Source organism: Cardiocondyla obscurior, linkage group LG26 (assembly GCF_019399895.1).
Source record: "Cardiocondyla obscurior isolate alpha-2009 linkage group LG26, Cobs3.1, whole genome shotgun sequence".
Lineage (NCBI taxonomy): Eukaryota > Metazoa > Arthropoda > Insecta > Hymenoptera > Formicidae > Cardiocondyla > Cardiocondyla obscurior.
This window is the reverse complement of record NC_091889.1, coordinates 912,548-931,442: the sequence shown is the minus strand read 5'-3', so window position 1 is coordinate 931,442 and position 18,895 is coordinate 912,548. Positions and strand designations below refer to the sequence as shown.

Genomic DNA, 18,895 nt, shown 5'->3' with positions numbered 1-18,895 from the left:
CCGTGCCGCCGGCGTCAATATGTTTCAACATAGTACGTACGTAGCGTTACATCACCAATCGCGCCCGGGGATATTCTTGAGAACGCGCATCGTCGTTTTGAAACTCTCGAGGACGATTGGCCAAGCGGTTCGCGCCGTGGTCGAGAAAAGGGAGGAACATTCCGCGTGCAAACACCTCTGGCCACCTACTCGGGAATCGCATTGGCTCGCTCGGCCGCGTCATCTGTGCGCGTCGGACTCTGTGATTCGTTAGCTGAAGTGAGCGCGTCAATCAGCTCGTCTATTGCAAACGCGTCCGAAGGGCGATACACGGCTAACGTCCGGTCGCATATCGGAATGGAAGTGTGTTAACGGTGCCCTCGTAGATCGGCGGAGTCTCGCCATTTTCTCGGTGTGCGTATCTGGTCGTTGCCTCTCGCTCGTTCCGTCTCGCAGTTGTACGTTGATCAGCGTCGATCGCCGATTCCGGCGATTGTTGGGCCGTTGCAATTTACGATAACGGGAGCGCGACGCCCGGTACGGCGTCGCCAGACCAGACGGCTATGAATCAGTCGCGAAATTTCACGTCGCTGTTAAATCCCAGTTACCTGCAAAACGCGCAGCAACAACAGCAGCAGCAGAATGTCGCGAGCGTAAACTCGGCAGCGGTGGCGGCCGCAGCGGCGGCCGCCGCCGCGGTTAGTGCCGCGATCGCAAACGGCACTCCGCCGAACGCGAACACGGCAGGCGTCGTAACGACGAGCCGCAAGCGGGAAGCGGAAGGTGAGGCGTCTTTTACTCGTTATCTTTGCATTTTCTGTCTATCTCTTTGAATGCTTTCGTGCACGCTCGCAAATTAAGCCGACTGTTTCAGAAAGAATTTGCTTGCCTTCCCATTTACTAAACTCGAAATCATTCGAGTTTCGGTGTAGATAAGAATAACAGAAGTTCTGCAAATGCGCGAGACTCTTTTTATTTTATTATCAGAAAAGTGAAAGGATTTGTAGCGTGTTCTCTGAAAGTAGTATCAATATGTTAGGTTTTGAATGTTTCTCTTTTCAACATTTGTAAAGAGCATTTGTAAAGAAAGTTATAACGATACCATTGTATATTTGTGAATTAACAATAGGATTTTTTGCAGGCGATTGTAAACAGGAGAAAGAATCTAAAGAAGGAGAACGTAAGAAGAGGAAAAAGACTAGATGGAGTGGTAGTGAACATGACAAAACATTTATACCAGGGATGCCTACTGTACTACCGACAAATTTGACTCCTGAACAGGAGAAGGCTTATCTCTGTAAGTTTCTTTTTGTTGTATCACATTTATAGTCTTTAGTAGTGTTAACACATATAGCTAGGGAACTGTTTCAAATACTTTGCTTCTGTACATAAGTTTCTGAAACCTAACTTATAAGAGTAGATGGCTATGATGATGTAAGTATGATAATATATATACCAATAAAAATTCAAAATTCTTGGAGGTAAGCATCAAGAGTTCTTATTAAGAACTGTATAAAATCATCAAATTTGGCAAGAGGGATTGCCAATTTTGCTGAATAATTGTATAATCTGATCATTGATGCATTTTCAATATCATAACATTGAATTAGATGAAACCTGCATAATAAACTTGTTATTTAGATATGTGATAACTCAACACAGGTTCACTTGTTTAATTTGCACAGTTTTCAAATAACTAAATACCAAACAAGTCACATAAAGCATTACAAGCTTATGACTTTGGAATACTTTATTACTTTTCTGAAACATGCTTATTTTATAGAATGTATACGGCAAATTGGCAATATCTAACTGTTGGGGTTTCCGCCCCCTCTAACCCGTTGGTTTACAGTTCAGCTGCAGATTGAGGAAATCAGCAGGAAGCTACGCACTGGAGATCTTGGAATTCCACTTAACCCTGAGGAAAGGTTTGAAAGAAACTTACATACCAAAAATGAACATAACATATCTACAATACCTATCTACTCAACATACAGCAGCCCATAATACAAGAGCCCTAAAAGATATCTATGTGGCTCAAAGGTTCAATTAGTGTGGGAATACCGATGTCCATTTGAAAACGTTGGGCTTGATTAGAGCCCTTTTGCAACACAGAAGATGAATTTTGATAGTATTGGTTTGCCCTAATCAATCTTTTTTAATATCTCATTTTTATTAAACACTGCTACAATGTTGTTAATTTATATATATATATATATATCTTAAAAAATTTTTATTTATTAATTAAAAATATGTAAGACAATACATTTTGATACATTTCATATACAATGTATTATATTAGTAGCAGCGTTTAAAGAGAACAGTGGGTATTCTAGTTCATATATATAGATACATTTTTGCACACAGAGTAACTCTGAGGTGACCTATCGTAATTCTTTTCAAGTAATCAGTTGAAAATTATGCAGTATTAGGTACTTTATTACTCAATAGAAATTTCCAACTTTATGCATGGGTCATCTTGAGTGAAATTCTTTTTGTTCAGGCTGCCGTAATTTGCACGGCATATTAAAAAATTGTTATAATCCTGATGCTAATAGGAAGATTATTAATCAATCAATTTGTCAATATTGCTAATTACAATCTTAATGAGCAGATTTCAGGAAAATATCGGTTTATTGAAATTCTCATTTGTACCGTAATATTGTAACAAAGAATTTAACGCTACTTTCAGGTACAGGTCTTAAATAATAAATGCATATACTTTTTCTAATAAATTAATTTATTCCAATAGGTTTGACTTTTCCAATTTTAGCTGGAACCATTATTTTTATGTCATTGTGTTTCTGTTAATACATAGACATTAATTGCATTATAACTAATACAAAAGATTATTTCTTAATAATCACAGGATCTGTCTTAGCAGCTGACATCATACCGATATCTGCCGTGCACAAACGCGCAGTCTTCCAGTGGTTGCCTACTATAGAATACTAAATATACAATTATACTATATTCGGCAGCGACAATTTTTCTATTCTTTGTTTCGATACCTTGGCACTGTTGAGAAATAATATACAGTTCTATAATACAGTTTTTTTTTCCGTAGTTTTTACAAATACATATAACAGATTATATAAGCAAACTGATACAATCATGCAATGACTTCCTAAAAAAATATATATATAATTATTTTTTAATTATTAAATAATTTTTTTAATATTGTGAACAAAATTTTAGAATATAAAATATTTTGTTCTTAATAGATAAATTTTTCGTAAGAATAAGTTTTAGTTAATTAAAAAAAAATGACATTTTTTCAGACAGTTTAATACAAGTAAATTAATAAGATAAAAAATAAAATTGCATAATATTTTTTAATTTTTTAAAATCTTATTAAAATTTATATTTACGTAATTCTCTGCTCTAAATCAACGGTTCTTCCCCACTTTTATATTCATACAGTCATAGTAGGGTCAGGTTGCTTGTACGCTAGTACCATCTTGATCAAAATTTATATCTTGATATGGTACTATTCTTTTTGTTTTTCAGATCCCCATCTCCAGAGCCTATTTACAGTAGCGATGGTAAACGGTTGAACACAAGAGAATATCGTACAAGACGTAAATTAGAGGAAGAACGTCATAATCTAATTCAGAAGATTCTTAAAATCAATCCAGAGTTTAAGCCACCACCAGATTATAAGTAAGTTCTATAAATATGTTACATATTTTTTATGCTAATACACACATTTATAATATTTATTTTTTTATAGACCGCCAATAATACGAGTTCATGATAAAGTAATGATTCCTCAAGAAGAACATCCTGATATTAATTTTGTTGGTTTGCTTATTGGACCACGTGGAAATACTTTAAAATGTAAGGAAATGCCACAAAATGCAATTTACAATTTCCGTAAAAAAAATATAAATCAATTTACATAATAATTGTAATTAAAATTTTTTATTTATGTTTGCTTCTTTAAAATCTTTTATAGCTATGGAAAAGGAAACTGGCGCAAAGATTATAATTCGTGGAAAAGGCTCGGTAAAAGAAGGAAAAGTTGGTAGGAAAGATGGACAACCTTTACCAGGAGAAGATGAACCTTTACATGCTTACATAACTGCAAACAATTTAGATGCTGTAAAGAAGGCTGTAGAACGGGTACGTGTTACGTATTTTATTTAAATTTTTGTTGTAATAGCGGTATAAATAATTAAAGTGTTTAACTGTATTTTTATATATAGATTCACGAAATTATTCGACAAGGCGTGGAAGTACCGGAAGGTCAAAACGACTTGCGTCGTAATCAATTACGTGAATTAGCTTTATTGAACGGAACGCTACGTGAGAATGATGGACCTCGTTGTACTAATTGTGGAGCTTCGGATCATAAGTCTTGGCTGGTTTGTAAAAATTGTGTAATATTTTATTAAAAAAAAGAAAAATTTTTTATTTGTATAACTTATATAACTTTATTGGAATTTTAGTGTCCCGACAAACCAAATGTGACAAACAACATAGTTTGTTCAAGTTGTGGTGGTGCAGGACATATTGCTCGAGATTGTAGATCAAAAAGACCGGGTCAAGGAGGTCCAGCAGCTGCTGGAATGGGAGGAATGGGTCAAGCTGGAGATAAAGCTAAAATAGACGAGGAATACATGTCGCTCATGGCAGAATTAGGAGAAGGCCCACCACCGGATAGATCGAAAACAGGGCAAAATAGACAGACTCCTAATCCTAATTATCCTGGATTATTTGATAGGTATGTTTTTTTTTCTCTTTTATTTTTTTAATTTTTTTTTTACTTATTTTATTATACTTTAATTTTATCTGTTTCAGGCAACAACCACCTCGCGCGTTAATGGCAGCTCCAGCACATCCTCCACCACAAATGATGCAAAGTGGTCCGATAATGCCGCCGCCTGGTATGGCACCACCGCCGTGGAGCCAAGGTGGTGAGGGAATGAACAACATGAATATGCAATGGCAGCCACCGGTAAGTATGCCACCGCCACCAGGAGTGATGCAGCCACCACCACCACCACCTGGTTCTACTACTCAGCCCAACATTCCGCCGTTAATGCCGTGGATGGCCGCCGGCAACAATCAGCCGCCGCCACCAGGACAAATGCCGCCCACACAAATTCCCCCACCGGGAATGGGAATTCCACCATGGCAGCAAGGTCAGCAGGGACCGATGCGACCACCACCTCCAGGTACGGCGCCTCCTCCAGGTTTCCCTGGAGGCTGGCAACCACAACAGATGGGAGGCTGGCCACCGGCTGCGCCGGTTCCACCTCCGCCTCAACAACAGACTCCTGCACCCCCCGGGATTGACTTGAATACGCTGCCGACGTTACTAGCGCAACCTCCGCCTCCTCCTCCACCCACCAGTTAGTCCTAATTATGTCACAAATGACTCTGTCTATGTAATAATCAGCCGATATCTTCAAAATAGAGAAAGACGTTCCGAAAATGTGAAGATAGAAAAGTAGAAGCTAAAAGAGGCACTTCATCTTAATAGGAAGTCGCAAAAAAAAATGATGAGTATAAATGAGAAATTAGGAAGGATGTATATATATGTCGTAATTAATTTTCATTTGAGTAATGAGTTTACTTAACTTGTTTTCCATGCCTAATCCTTATTACAAGGATATTCTGGTGTGATTATTAAGAAAATTCTACGTACTGCATATAGAAAAAATATATGCTAACAAATTCAAATTGTATTCATTAATGAAATATGCAGTTTTATCTAGTTACTGATTAATTTACTACGTACTGCAAGTAATAAACTTTAGAATTTCGTACAAGATATCATGTAATTGACTCATTGCGCACGAATCCTTTTGTGAGAGCACAAATACAGCAATTCTATATTTTTTTTTACTTTGTTCCATTTCCGAACGTCGCTTCCGAAATCAAATCTATCAATGTTAAAGAATTGTAACATAGGTCCAAACATTTGTTCATATATTTTATTTATATAAATATATATATATATATATAAATATATATATATATATAATACTCTAAAATATACTATATATAATATACACATGTATTACATATAGTAACTTAATGCAAGTAATCAGTAACATTGTTTCTGATGAAGATTATAAATTACAGATAAGTGATAAGAATTTTAGCGACATTTATGTATTATTTCAGTAGCACGCAGACTTATTTGCAAATTAGGCATAAAAACTTGTTACATTTTTTATCTTTCAAACACAAATTTTACATTTTTTAAATTTATAAAAAGATTTAATATTATGCAAAAACGTTAATTGACTTACGCATTAGACCGACTAGACGAATTTCCACAGACACTGAAGAACAATACAAATCTATTCACAATTTTAAGCGTGATTTACTGAAAAATGGTTTTTGTGATTATAAACCAGAATTATGCATATACGTTTTATTAAAACAGTCGTATTTACATAATAGCATAAGTGAATTCATGTACTTTAGCAACGAAAAGAATATTGATAAAATAATTTCGCTATTTTATTTTATTTTTATTTTTTATTCACAAGCAGACGAATTATATAAATTCCACTCATTATGATTAAAATAGAAATAATTCAACATTACAAACGTCCAAGCGCAATAATTTCTTACCGTGTATCATTTGACCGCGTTAGAGATTCAATCTAGTTTTCGAAAGTTTGAAGCCACATATGTTATTTTGTGCTACATTAGTATTACATATGTTAAATGTAAAATGAAATTAGAGATATGCTAGGTTGCTTACTGTGTATTCTAATTATATAATAAACATGTACGAAACGAAGTGTTCTTGTTCGCATGCGCGTTGATTTAATAACTACGATTCTTGTAACAAGGGTGCACCGTGACAGGAGTACTAATTTTATAAACGAGAGCTTTTCATGTAACGATTATATTATATTACAGTATCTACAAATAATGTCACATTGATGTAACCCAAGTATTTATATTTAATAAGTGGTTCAGTGGCTATCTATCTTCTTCTTTTCCTCAGGATAGGTCTCGAAGTACCACTTAATGTACTCGTCTTTCAATTGTTCACGTCGCGCAAAATATTTAGGATATGCAGCCTTCTCCAAGGGATGCCAAAAGTCTAGAATCCAGTCCTCTGTCTCGACTTCTCGGCCATATGCCACTCCTCTTACTGAATTCGGAAATTCGATTGGCTGATAGTGTACTTTAGAAAATAGCTCTTTCTGTCCTTCTTGCAGTAGATGTTTAGCATAAATCATATCCTTCATATCCTTGTTCTTGTCGAAACGTTCTCTTAATAACGCAGCCTCAAATCTGTAAAAAAAAAATAGAAATGTATTGTGACAATCGATTATATTGCATTCCCTGGAATAGGAAGCATATTCATAGAATTATTTTCTACCAAGCTAGAAATTGTTCTCTGTTAACAAATTAAGTCTTTGTCTTTTTTCAATCACTGTAACTTTTAGCAAGCTTTGATTAACTTAACCAACTCGGCTTATTAAGTAACACTTCACGCATCCTCGTTAACATTATGGAATGTTAAATCTCTATTGAAAGGAAGCTCAAATTAAGAGCATTTAACTGATTAAAAATATTGCTTTGGCCGTTCTTCGTTGATCGAACTAATAATTAAGTTAATCAAAGTGCAATATGCGAATTCAACCTCGGTAACGTACCTCCGATTATGTGGCTCGTGAACCCAGTCCTGTAAGCAACGCAGAGCCCGTTTGTACAGCCTGCACACTTTTTGCTGGTGCGATATAATCTCCGAGGGAATATGCGCCATCGCTCAAAGGAAAAAAATTTCAAAATTATCAGTAAGGTACCTGAAAAAATTCGAGCTGTTGCAAATCTAACTCAATCGAGCTGTCCTCTATTATTTATAAAATTTACAGTATTGTCAGCGCGATCTGGCGACCCAAAAAGAAACTGGCTAAAAAGATAATGGCGACACCTAGGGATCATTGATGTCGCGCAGTTGCATAGTGCTCGCAGAAAGTCGTGGACACTGGACAGTTGTGGGTGCCATGGTCGTAGATTTACATCTTATTCCCGAAACATCTCGAAATGATCTAAAGATGAAGTAAAGATCAACGTGTCAGGTCATCCGCCGTGTTCAGCACTGTTCGTTGTCTTTCGCGAAGGTAAGGTCCTCGATAATTTTGCGGCGCATTCGATTCGTATCGAGCTATTTGCGCACAGTTATGTCGGCATCGCCCAGATTCGATCGGGTGGGCTGGTGCATCGTTTTAAGTCCTGCCGCGTTACGTGCCGAATAATTTCGCCTAAACCGGCGTCCTTTCGAGCGGGACGAGAGATCGCGACCGGGTAGCGGGAAAGGAGCCGTTAATTTGGCTCGGAAATTTATTAAATTCCAAACTTAACGCTGCCGACGATGTCGCTCAGGTTGACGTCATCACCGAGAAATCAATACCTACCTGGCGTTAGGTTTACTTGCGGGAGTCTCCTCGATTAGCTTGATCTCAGACGCGCTAACATTTCTTTGATATGTATATATTTTGAATTTTCTATAATTTGTTTAAAGGAATCGTTGAAATATTTTTGGTGCAACTGTAGATATCCACTGGTAAACGGCAAGATGATGTCCGATCGTAAGGCCGAGCTGGAGAGGAAGAAAGCGAAGCTCCAGGCTATTAGAGAGGAAAAGGAGAGGCGCAGAAGGGAGAAAGAACAGAAAGATGTAGGGAAATAAAGAGATTTATTAATTAAATATTTAATTAATGCAACATACTTTTGATGATCGCAATGGTAAAATAATTTGTGGATTACAGGTGGAAGAAGCTACTGTTCGTGCCTCTGGGGCAGACAAGGATCAGCGCAAGGAGATTGATGCAATGCTGTCTTCTTTGGGCGTGGCACCGGTGTCGGGTACGTAACTGCATGTTTGATCGCAAATCGCATATTTTCATATGCAACACTTTAATTATTTACGTTCGCGTCACAGATGTGCTCTCTAGTTTGACGAGTGCGAGCTCGCTCACTCCTGAACAAAGTGCTAATGCTACACCGGATGCCAGCTTACAGCCATCAAGTATAAATTCTGCTCAAAGGTATTTATTCGTATCTTTTTTTATGTCTGTATTAAGATCGATTGTAATCTGGTCTTAATGTCAAGCAGTTCGGGACGAAGAAAGAATCGGGAGCTCACAATCGTCTCTGTGGCGCATACAAACATTCCACCGAAGGAACCGGTCGTTTACAGCAAGCAGACGCAAACCATTCAGACTACGCATACATCCCACGACGGTGAGTCAATTTTTCTCTTATATTTATCGATTTATTCCGCACATATGTGTTACATTTCACTTGTGAGATAAAATAGATATTAGAGAACCACAGTAATATTTAAATCACGTTTTATGAACATAAATATTGATGGAATTGAAATTTATGTAATTAGTTCTTTTTTTTTCTTTTTTTTTTAATTTATTAAATTTTATCGATTGGTACAAGATGTGTACTAAATATTGTTGCACTTTATATGAATATAATTATTAATATTATTAATTTTTTTTTTTTAATAATTCTATTAATTATTAATACTTTAATACAAGTTCACGAATTTCTAGTGTGATTACACAGTGCGTTTTTTAAGATTACTAAAATATCATCAAATTACACATGTTTCATAGTTTTTTTTATATGATCAAAATTTTTTATGATTGATTATGGTAAAGTGGGTGGTCTATGAAAAAAAACAGTACTTTTTTTTTTTATTACAACACTGTGTTACAGTCAATTTGTAACCACATAGAAAGTCTTAACAATATTTTTTATGCATTACTGTGAATTATTTCGTGTATTAACTATGAATGAAGTAAATTATGATGTTATTAATTCATTAATAGTTTTATTAAGTAAAGTTAAAAAAAGTCTTTAATTTTGGAATGATTGATTAACATTAAGATTGATTTAACCTTCTAAATCGTTTCTTATAATTAATTTTAAAGTGGCGAGGAAACTTACATATTCTTGAAACATGAATTTAATGATTCATTACATCGCAATTATCATTTTGCACTTTTCCTTCGTATTATCTACGAAGGATTAATAGTTTTCAACACTTTTACATGATTTTTTAATAATTTGTTAAACAACAGTGGACGTTAAAAAAAATAACATTATATTTATGTAGTAACATAAATATTTTATTAATCAGCACATCAATTATAATTCTTAATATAATTGAAATTAAATAACAGTTTTTATTGTGAGCCTTAGATTATGTGTGTAACGAGTAGTAAGCATCTAACACTTAATCTGGGTTTGGTTTAAATTTTTTTTTTGGTGGCGGCAACTTACAGCGTTTTCATTTTCACGACACACAACCGCAAATTCAGTTAGGTTTTAAACACTTACATTAAACATATACTTTTATTGACGATTAATCTTAATCTTGTAATTTGCTAACGATACGAGGCTGATCACAAATTTATGTTGGTATTAATAAGCTTTTACACATTTTGTTCCAACACCACCTACTTTACTGTGATAAAAAATAATGCAATATTAATTGACAAAATTTTTTTATCTGGTGGAAAAGAAAGAAGTGCCCTCCGTTGAATATTAAACACCTGATTGTTCAGTTTGAATAGAAGACGAATATCGACAGATATACGTACACGTATATCAATATGTGATAAATCTTTTATATATTTGTTATCTAACTGATCTTGCGGTGTTAATTAAACATACGCGTGTTCCCTTGTCTTGCGATACAATCTGATTGATTCATCCGGTGTTGGACACAAGGACTGTCCACATCGTCCTCTGCATACACCATCTACTCCTCCTGTTCAACAACAACACCAACTCACTCTTGCTCCGCAGGCTACTTTGAGACTGACTGGTGGCGTCCCAGGAAAGGTGGGTCTGCACCAAACTACCTATGTATGTTCTGTCTACTTTTTTACTACCCTTCCATAATTGTCGTACAACGTTACATTATAGAGGTAGAGATACACATCGGAAGGTAGAAATGTGTCGCGTTCCAAGTGAAGGAATGTAGAGTCTAATCTGTGGGGTGCTTTGCGCTTTTTAAACATTGCTCCGCAAAATCTTTGATTTTTCGTTTTTCTTCATATATTCATGATTATGTGAAGGCAACGAGGAGTCATGAAGATTACACACAAGTTGCTATGATAACCAATTTTCCATTTGAATTATGCTGCAACAAGAATTTTGTATGTGGAAATTTCTATTAATTATAAATACTATATACTTGGAAATTTTTTCTCACGAGAACATTTTATTGTCAGCTATCGCCTACAAAGTTTTTCAAATTTTTCTAGTTCTTTTACTTCCACATACACAGATAATTTGCTTGCATATAATGAAACAGCTTACACACGCTTTCATAGTTTAATGAAATAATTAATTTACAAAGTTAAGATTACACAGCACATTAACTCTAAAAAAAAATTCTAATGTCCTGTTTTTTATTTTATTTTATTTTTTATTTTTTTGGAAAAACATATAACGAAGTACAACTATAAATTAAAACTTTTATAAGATTATTATACCATGACTCATGCGTGCTGGTAGAGAAGTTGAAATTTGTGCTCACATAAAATCTTTCTTCAAGTATATTTTCAGATATAAAAATAATTTTTAATGATAAATATGCAAGAAGAGATTTATGAAAACAACTTCTTTTGTGATACTTTTTAATTCTTGATAAAATGTTAATCCCTAAGATATATGTATATTTTTAACATTGAGAAAAGTGTCTACATCGCTTTTAAAAGCATTTGCTTCATTAATTTTCAGAGACTTAGGGGGTGGGTATAAGTGTGACAAGGGATGTAGGTGAGATATTGCAGCTCATTCATCAAAGAGCATTTATCGTTAAGGAGAACTAAATGAAAATATAGATTTCGCCACATTATTTGGATTCATTAACTAATGAATACTTATACAGTCGTTACTAAACGAAAGTGTTGAACGTAGAAGACGTAAACATTAATTACCCTAATAATGAATATTCTGAATATGTACGTTTCCTCTCATACATAGGAACCGAAGCATCGCACAATATAAAAATTTACAACATTATATCCACCTAACTACATTCAGCGTAATTTTTGTTTTAAGGTACAATCCACTTGATTATGTCTATGAAACTCTATAATTTTATTTGTTATTCACTTTAGAAATTTTCACAAACAATTTATACACGTTAAAAAAATTAATTAATTAATATCTATTTATTATTATGCCGTTGTTCTATAGAATATATCGAATATTAAAAATTGCCAAACGTATTACGGTATTAAATTGTCAGTAACCCTTTTACACAATTTTAAATTTTACCATTAATTTCTCTTTTTTATTTGAAACTAATTAGTCTGAGTGTAGAGAGGTGTTTTTAGCGTAGTGCATTCTTATGATATCGTAACTAAGTACAATTTTTTTCCCTCCCCTTCTCAGCTCATGCATTCGACTATTACGGTAAGTTATGATTTCTCTTGGTTCTGAAAACGACTTTTAGGTTCAGAGTTTAGGTTTAGCTTGTATATTCAGTTTGTATTTAAGCAACATTAATTCTATAAAAAAAAAAAAAAAAAAAAAAACCTTATGCGAGTTTAGAAAACTACAATTTCTTGACGTTAAATTTCACATGCTAATCCAAAATTTCACGCCAAAACAAATGTGGTTAAATAAAAGAAGTTGCCGAATTAATAATTTACGAAAATTATAGCGTACACGGTTTGATCAGAATTATAGCTTCGCTGTGTGAAATTAATTAAATTTCCTGATAAATATATTAAACAGTTTTACTCGGTTTTTATCCGGGATGTAGATACAGCCAAAGTTGTGAACGGATTAAAAATATCGTCTCCAGAATTTAGCGCTTTCCATAGGAAAAAAATTTCAATAAGGAATGCAAAACAACTCTCCACCCGGAGCCTAATCGGTCTCTTACTATCTTATGGTTATGCTTTTATACCACTTCCGGTTCTCCATTTAGTTTGCCTACCTTGGGTGTACGTTTTATTCTTCATTTACCGTATCTATTATTATTTTCCAAATACTTATCTGACATCCCGACTTTACAGAACAAAGAAAAATTTGCTATCAGGCGCACTACAAAAAAATCTATTCACGTACATTTGATTCTCGGAAAGCATGCATAAATTTTGAAGATGGTTGTTTCCTGTTCTTCGAACACAATTCTCGCAATATTTTCAAGCTATCTTTTACAACATGTATCACTAATTTCCACATGTAGGCATGCTATCGAAAGAAAATAATTTCCTTTTTTTTTTTTTCCTTTTTTTTTTTTAATCGGTATTACGAAAGGAAAGTGAGAGTAAGAAGTAAGAAGCAAGATGAATTGCTAGTATTTAATAAAAATGGTTATAAAGCTCTGACAATTGTCAATGATATTCTTGGCGTGCTGTCCCTTGTGGCACGTCAAAGATATCAGGGTCTTTTGAGAGAAATATCCATTGGCAAATCTTGTCACAACTTAACGCACCTTCCAGAGTTCTCGGCGCGATGTTCACGGTCGTTATCCGAAAATCTCTTTGGGAATGCTAACGTATTATCAGTGCTTATTAATACGAAGGTAATTTTTATAGAGCTAAGGTGTTGTGGGATATTAACCAGATTTAAGCTGAAGATAACATTATACACGTTACTTCTAACACACTCTAACTCTATTTCTAGTAAATTGTTTACCCCACTGATATATAACATTTTAATACATTTAAATACTTTATATTATATAAAGAAATGTCGCTTTAGCTTTTAGTGGCGCAGAAATATTTTTTTTTCTCTCTCTTTATTTCTTTTTTTTTTTTTTTTCTTTTTAATAAAATATTCCTCGGTCGCAGAATATTGCTTCTTAACAGCACGTAAGTGGCGTAGCAACAAAATTAAAAGACATAACGGAGTTAAAGCAACAAACATATATGTGTCCACATAAATATATCGCAGCATAGCAGTACAGGATTCTCAAAATATGTTTATCACGTAATATTTTGTTTTTCTCGCTGTCTTATGAATATCGAGCTGTCAGTCGACTGTTTAAAAATTAAAATATATTACCTATCCAGTTAAAGGATAACTATAAATATCGAGTCTTGTTAATCTAAAAGATTGGGAAGAGACGTGCAATTTTTATTTTAACAGTCGGTGATGTCAGTACGTTGTTATTAAATTGTTATTTCAATTTCATGATCCCTTACTTGTCTTCATTTTAATTTACTGTAAAAGAAAACTTTGTTTTCCAATATTTTTCCGAAATAATGCGTTTCTTTTTTTTGCGCCAGATTTATTTTCCGAGAAATATCCTACCTCATGTTCTAGATCAGTTAATTATTAATTGATTAGTTATGTTTAACTTTAAAATATTCGAAAAAAGTAAGAGGATTCTCTTATGTAACTTTTCGGTGATTTTAAATTTAATATTGTCTAATACATTTAGAATATACTACAAAATCGTTGCTAATGGGAATATTGTACGCATGTAGATAGATATATTGACTATGATTTATCAATTTCAATTCTTACTTTCAACTTTTTTCGAGCGATTGTTGATGTATTTTGCATGACAAAATAAGAAAAGTTAGTTGAATCTTTTATTGCATAATATATATTATTGCGAGAGTTATGTAGCAGTAGATATTCCGGAGTGATTTTAACGTAAGTCGATTAAAAAAAAAAAAAAAAAAGTGGAAGACTCAAGTAACTTTTAGCTTTTGTACATGTATCATTATGCATCAATAATGCTTATTTAAAGATATATTTTAAAAACGCTACATAAAATTGCGGTAAATAGGATATCAAATTGATTGACATTTTCTTTTCCCTCCTTCAAGACGAGTACAATCTAAATCCTGGTTTAGAATGGGAGGACGAATTTACAGGTAGGTAATTCCTCTCTAGAGACGATTTACTTTACCTAATTATCTCACAGACATGTCCATAATTCTACTTCACACCTTCACAAAAATGCGCCTAAAAGCAATATCTTCACGTAATCTTTTTTTTACAATTTGTCGTCTTTGTCTTATATATGCACTGAATGGAGGGAATTATTTAGCGTTTACAACTTGCTTGATAATTTGCTTTTTATATACACATATACATTTTTTCTCTCTCTTTTTTTTTTTGTTACATTTTTTTTTTTACGAATCGCGCATGCAGAAATATTGAGCTTTGTATTATTTTATGAGATAGTTTATACTGTGAGTTATTTAATTTTTTAAGATATTCAGAATTTAGCACTTTGAATTAAGGTATGATTGCAAGTTTGGTTGACCATTTATTATTTCTAATAAGTGAAGCGGTAGATAATCTTAGGTGTCACTTAACTTTATTTTACTTGTCACTGTTAGATGTTTTAATTTTAATCGGTACTGCATGAGACCTGGAAAGTTGCGTTAAATCGTCTTTACTGTTTTATTTTTTTCAAAAAAAAATTAACTTACATACTCGCGGCTGTAAGCTCATTTTTTTTCCCTCATCATTGATCATATGATTCTAGTGTCGTAAGAAAGAGATCGTGAAACCTATCGCAATTCATCCTACATGATTCCAGTTGATAATTATATAATCAGTCTTTAATAGTAATTACACTGGTAAAGGGAAAATTAATATTCTCTTATTACTTGTACGTTCACGTTCATTTTTCTTCGCATATTCTACGCATTGTTCCACCTCGTCAAGGTGCTGCATGCCAACAAAGGGTGGAGAGACATATCGAGTTTAAAAAAAAAAAAGTAAACGAAGAAAAGAAAATAAGTTAACTTAATATTATTTACGATGGTACCAACAACCAGTCCACCTTTCGTACATGTAGCTAATTTTGCATGTCATCTAGGCTCACACTCATGATTTTATTTCCGTATATGAGACCCTTGGCAGTGATAAATTTCCAGCATGGTAAAACATTTGATATGGCATTTACCAATGCTTCTAGATGTTGCTCCTTCGAAAATGAGATTTCGTTAAACATTTGCAAATTGACAGCTACTTGTGCATATCATATTAAAGAACGTACGAAAAAAAAATTATAATATATATTTTTTTTTTAATATATATATTTATTTATATATATATTTTTTTTTAATAACACGTTTGCATGTAAAATATTGCGGCACTTTAGGTATAGAAATAAATACAAAATTTATGCAGAAAGAAATGTTAGGATTAGCAAAGTGCACAGTGTTTTTTTTTTTTTTTTATTGTAAATTCAAGATATTAAATTATTTTACTCTAAGTAGTCTTCGAAGCATTTCAATATTTTGTTGTATAATAGTCAGTTTTTTTTTTTTTTTTTTTTGTGCCAGTTATATTATTAAAAATTAGAATATTAGTCGAATTCTGAATAAGTAGGCAGATCAGTAGTTAGGTAGTTACATCGAAGTTAGGGTACTTGTGGCGGAACCAGCTTATTCACCACAGTTTTGACATTTGATGATGGCCAAGCCGAAGACGAAGAAAATAGCTTGCCGCACATGGACGGTTTCCAGAGTAAGCTCCCACCAGGAATTCTTCCTCATGGGTTACCACAAGTTAAAGAAGTCCAGCCAGCCGTTACACAGGTTGAACAAGAGAAACAGAAGGAGAAGCCAAGGAAAGAAGGTACGTGGATCACCAGTCTCGCGCGGTAAATTCCGTTTGATCAAAGATCCTGATACTTTTTATTAATTTTACAGTAAGGGAGCTCAGCGAAGAAGAGAAACAAATGATTATCCTCTCGGAAGACTTCCAACGGTTCCTCGATCGCACTAGCAGAATTGTAGAGAGAGCACTAGGTGAATCCGTTGATATTTACACCGATTACGCTGGTACTATGGATGGCGAAGATGGAATGTAAGTAGAAAATTATAACAGAAAAAAATTTTTTTTTATTAATCTTTTTATTTTTATGGAAGTATAATTACTTGAAAGATGTTCTCTTTAATGTAAATGACCGCTTTGAATTTACAGGGATGAGAAGAGCCATCAACGATTATGGCTGAATCGTTCGTTTATCTGTGAACGATGGTCTCGTAATCGTTGCGTAACTTCCATGGATTGGTCACCGCAGTTCCCCGAACTTTTAGCGGCTTCGTACAATAATAACGACGACACTCCGAACGATCCTGATGGTGTATGCCTAATCTGGAACACGAAATTCAAAAAGACAACACCGGAGTTTATTTTTCACTGTCAGTCACCCGTTATGTCCACCACGTTCGCCAGATTCCATCCGAATTTGATTCTCGGTGGTACTTATTCTGGTCAAATTGTACTCTGGGACAACCGGGTACAGAAAAGGACTCCTATACAACGTACTCCTTTATCTGCTACCGCGCACACTGTAAGTGATTTACCATTTTGCAACATATGTTTATTACCTAATTAAACTGTAAGTTTCTAAGTTTAAAATATGCGGACAATTCGAAATCGTTACTTGTCTTTGCAGCATCCAGTATATTGTTTGAGCGTCGTCGGAACGCAAAATGCGCACAATCTAATCAGCATTTCGACAGACGGCAAGCTGTGCTCGTGGAGTTTAGACATGCTGTCACAGCCACAAGAGGCATTGGAATTACATACAAAACAATCGAAAGCAATCGCCGCTACGTGCTTGGCCTTTCCACACGGTGACGTTAACAATTTTGTTATGGGAAGTGAGGATGGAACTGTTTACTCAGGTAAATATGGTTTAGTAATATGAGAATGTAAATAATAATCCAAAATAATTATTAATTAATTTAATTAATTTAATTAATTTAATTAATTAATTTAATTATTAATATTTTAATTATATTAATTTAAAATAATAATATCTTAATTGTATGAAACAGCTTGTCGACACGGCAGCCGTGCTGGATTGACGGAAACGTACGAGGGTCATCAAGGACCAGTTACCGGCATTAGCGCACACGCTGTACAAGGAGGGATAGATTTTTCCCATCTATTTTTGACATCTTCCATTGACTGGACTATTAAACTCTGGAGTCTAAAAGAGAACAAGCCGCTCTATTCTTTCGAGCACAACGGCGACTATATCTATGACGTTGCTTGGTCTCCGACGCATCCGGCTTTATTTGCCGCTGTTGACGATTCCGGCAGGTTGGATTTATGGAACTTGAATCAAGATACAGAGGTGCCCGCCGCCAGTGTCGTCGTTGACGGATGCCCTGCTCTCAACAGGGTATCGTGGACGCCAAGCGGATTACATGTCACTGTTGGCGACGATACCGGTAAAATATGGGTCTACGATGTCGCCGAGGTACGTATGACAATTGTTTCTAAGATTTTCTCAATCAATAATAAATTTATTAATTATAAAAATTATAATAACCATAAACGATAAATTTAATAACTTGCATGCTAATTCTTTCGAAATATATTCTATATTTGATTTTTTTTTTTAATATAGCATTTAGCTCATCCAAGGATCGATGAGTGGAACAAATTTCTGTACACGCAACAAGACCTGAAAAATAACAAAGCAGATGAAGAACTAGATAAACTCAATCTTAGCTCCGGGCCGTCTTCTTTAACATCTATGACATCTATTTCATCAGTACCTCTGAGATAAAATTCATAATTTAATTTACTGTAGTGCTGTAATTATCCTAATAACCTTCTCCAGAATTGCAACCAAAAGTAAGTATGAGTCTGATATGTTTGGAGAGAGGTTCGGTCTTAATAATTTTGTCGAATGTAATATTGAAAGATTAGTCGCCAATTTTTTATTCTTTATTGTTAATAGGAACAAATGAAGATTATAGCAAAATAATTTTTCATGCTCCATTAACGTAATTGTTAAGGATTAATAATTATTTTAATGCGAATATATGTTGAACTAAAATAAAAACTATCGGGTGAATAAGCTACAGCATTAAAATTGTAAATAATGCTTTAATCGTTTGAAGGATTATTTTAAATAATTTGTTGTAATAAAGCTCAAATATATACGTTTCATAATACAATT

General features: G+C 34.1%; 3 protein-coding genes across 29 annotated transcripts; 2 read left to right on the top strand and 1 right to left on the bottom strand.

The window, feature by feature from the left end:
- The first annotated feature begins 325 nt into the window (after positions 1 to 325).
- On the top strand, positions 326 to 6,742 carry Sf1 (splicing factor 1). The gene is made up of 9 exons (XM_070672912.1): positions 326 to 762; positions 1,121 to 1,276; positions 1,832 to 1,907; positions 3,490 to 3,642; positions 3,713 to 3,819; positions 3,938 to 4,104; positions 4,188 to 4,346; positions 4,431 to 4,705; positions 4,783 to 6,742. Exons 1-9 carry the CDS (start codon positions 543 to 545, stop codon positions 5,339 to 5,341), a joined length of 1,872 nt encoding a protein of 623 aa, XP_070529013.1. The 5' UTR covers positions 326 to 542; the 3' UTR covers positions 5,342 to 6,742.
- A 92-nt stretch (positions 6,743 to 6,834) lies between these two features.
- On the bottom strand, positions 6,835 to 7,847 carry Nd-b22 (NADH dehydrogenase (ubiquinone) B22 subunit). The gene is made up of 2 exons (XM_070672917.1): positions 7,611 to 7,847; positions 6,835 to 7,245 (listed from the first exon to the last, which is right to left on the bottom strand). The coding sequence occupies exons 1-2, from the start codon at positions 7,718 to 7,720 to the stop codon at positions 6,921 to 6,923; spliced, it is 435 nt and encodes a 144-aa protein (XP_070529018.1). The 5' UTR covers positions 7,721 to 7,847; the 3' UTR covers positions 6,835 to 6,920.
- A 71-nt stretch (positions 7,848 to 7,918) lies between these two features.
- Sw (short wing) lies at positions 7,919 to 18,893 on the top strand. 27 transcript variants are annotated; one of them, XM_070672900.1, is made up of 14 exons: positions 7,919 to 8,078; positions 8,512 to 8,635; positions 8,727 to 8,823; positions 8,900 to 9,005; positions 9,074 to 9,201; positions 10,786 to 10,821; positions 12,385 to 12,405; positions 14,781 to 14,828; positions 16,393 to 16,548; positions 16,623 to 16,779; positions 16,897 to 17,269; positions 17,375 to 17,606; positions 17,760 to 18,187; positions 18,338 to 18,893. In XM_070672900.1, exons 2-14 carry the CDS (start codon positions 8,534 to 8,536, stop codon positions 18,497 to 18,499), a joined length of 2,046 nt encoding a protein of 681 aa, XP_070529001.1. In that variant the 5' UTR covers positions 7,919 to 8,078; positions 8,512 to 8,533; the 3' UTR covers positions 18,500 to 18,893. The 27 variants fall into 27 exon arrangements, with proteins under 27 accessions (XP_070529001.1, XP_070528997.1, XP_070528995.1 ...); XM_070672896.1 differs by having other exon boundaries at positions 16,369 to 16,548; XM_070672894.1 differs by having other exon boundaries at positions 10,786 to 10,845; positions 16,369 to 16,548.
- Positions 18,894 to 18,895: the final 2 nt, after the last annotated feature.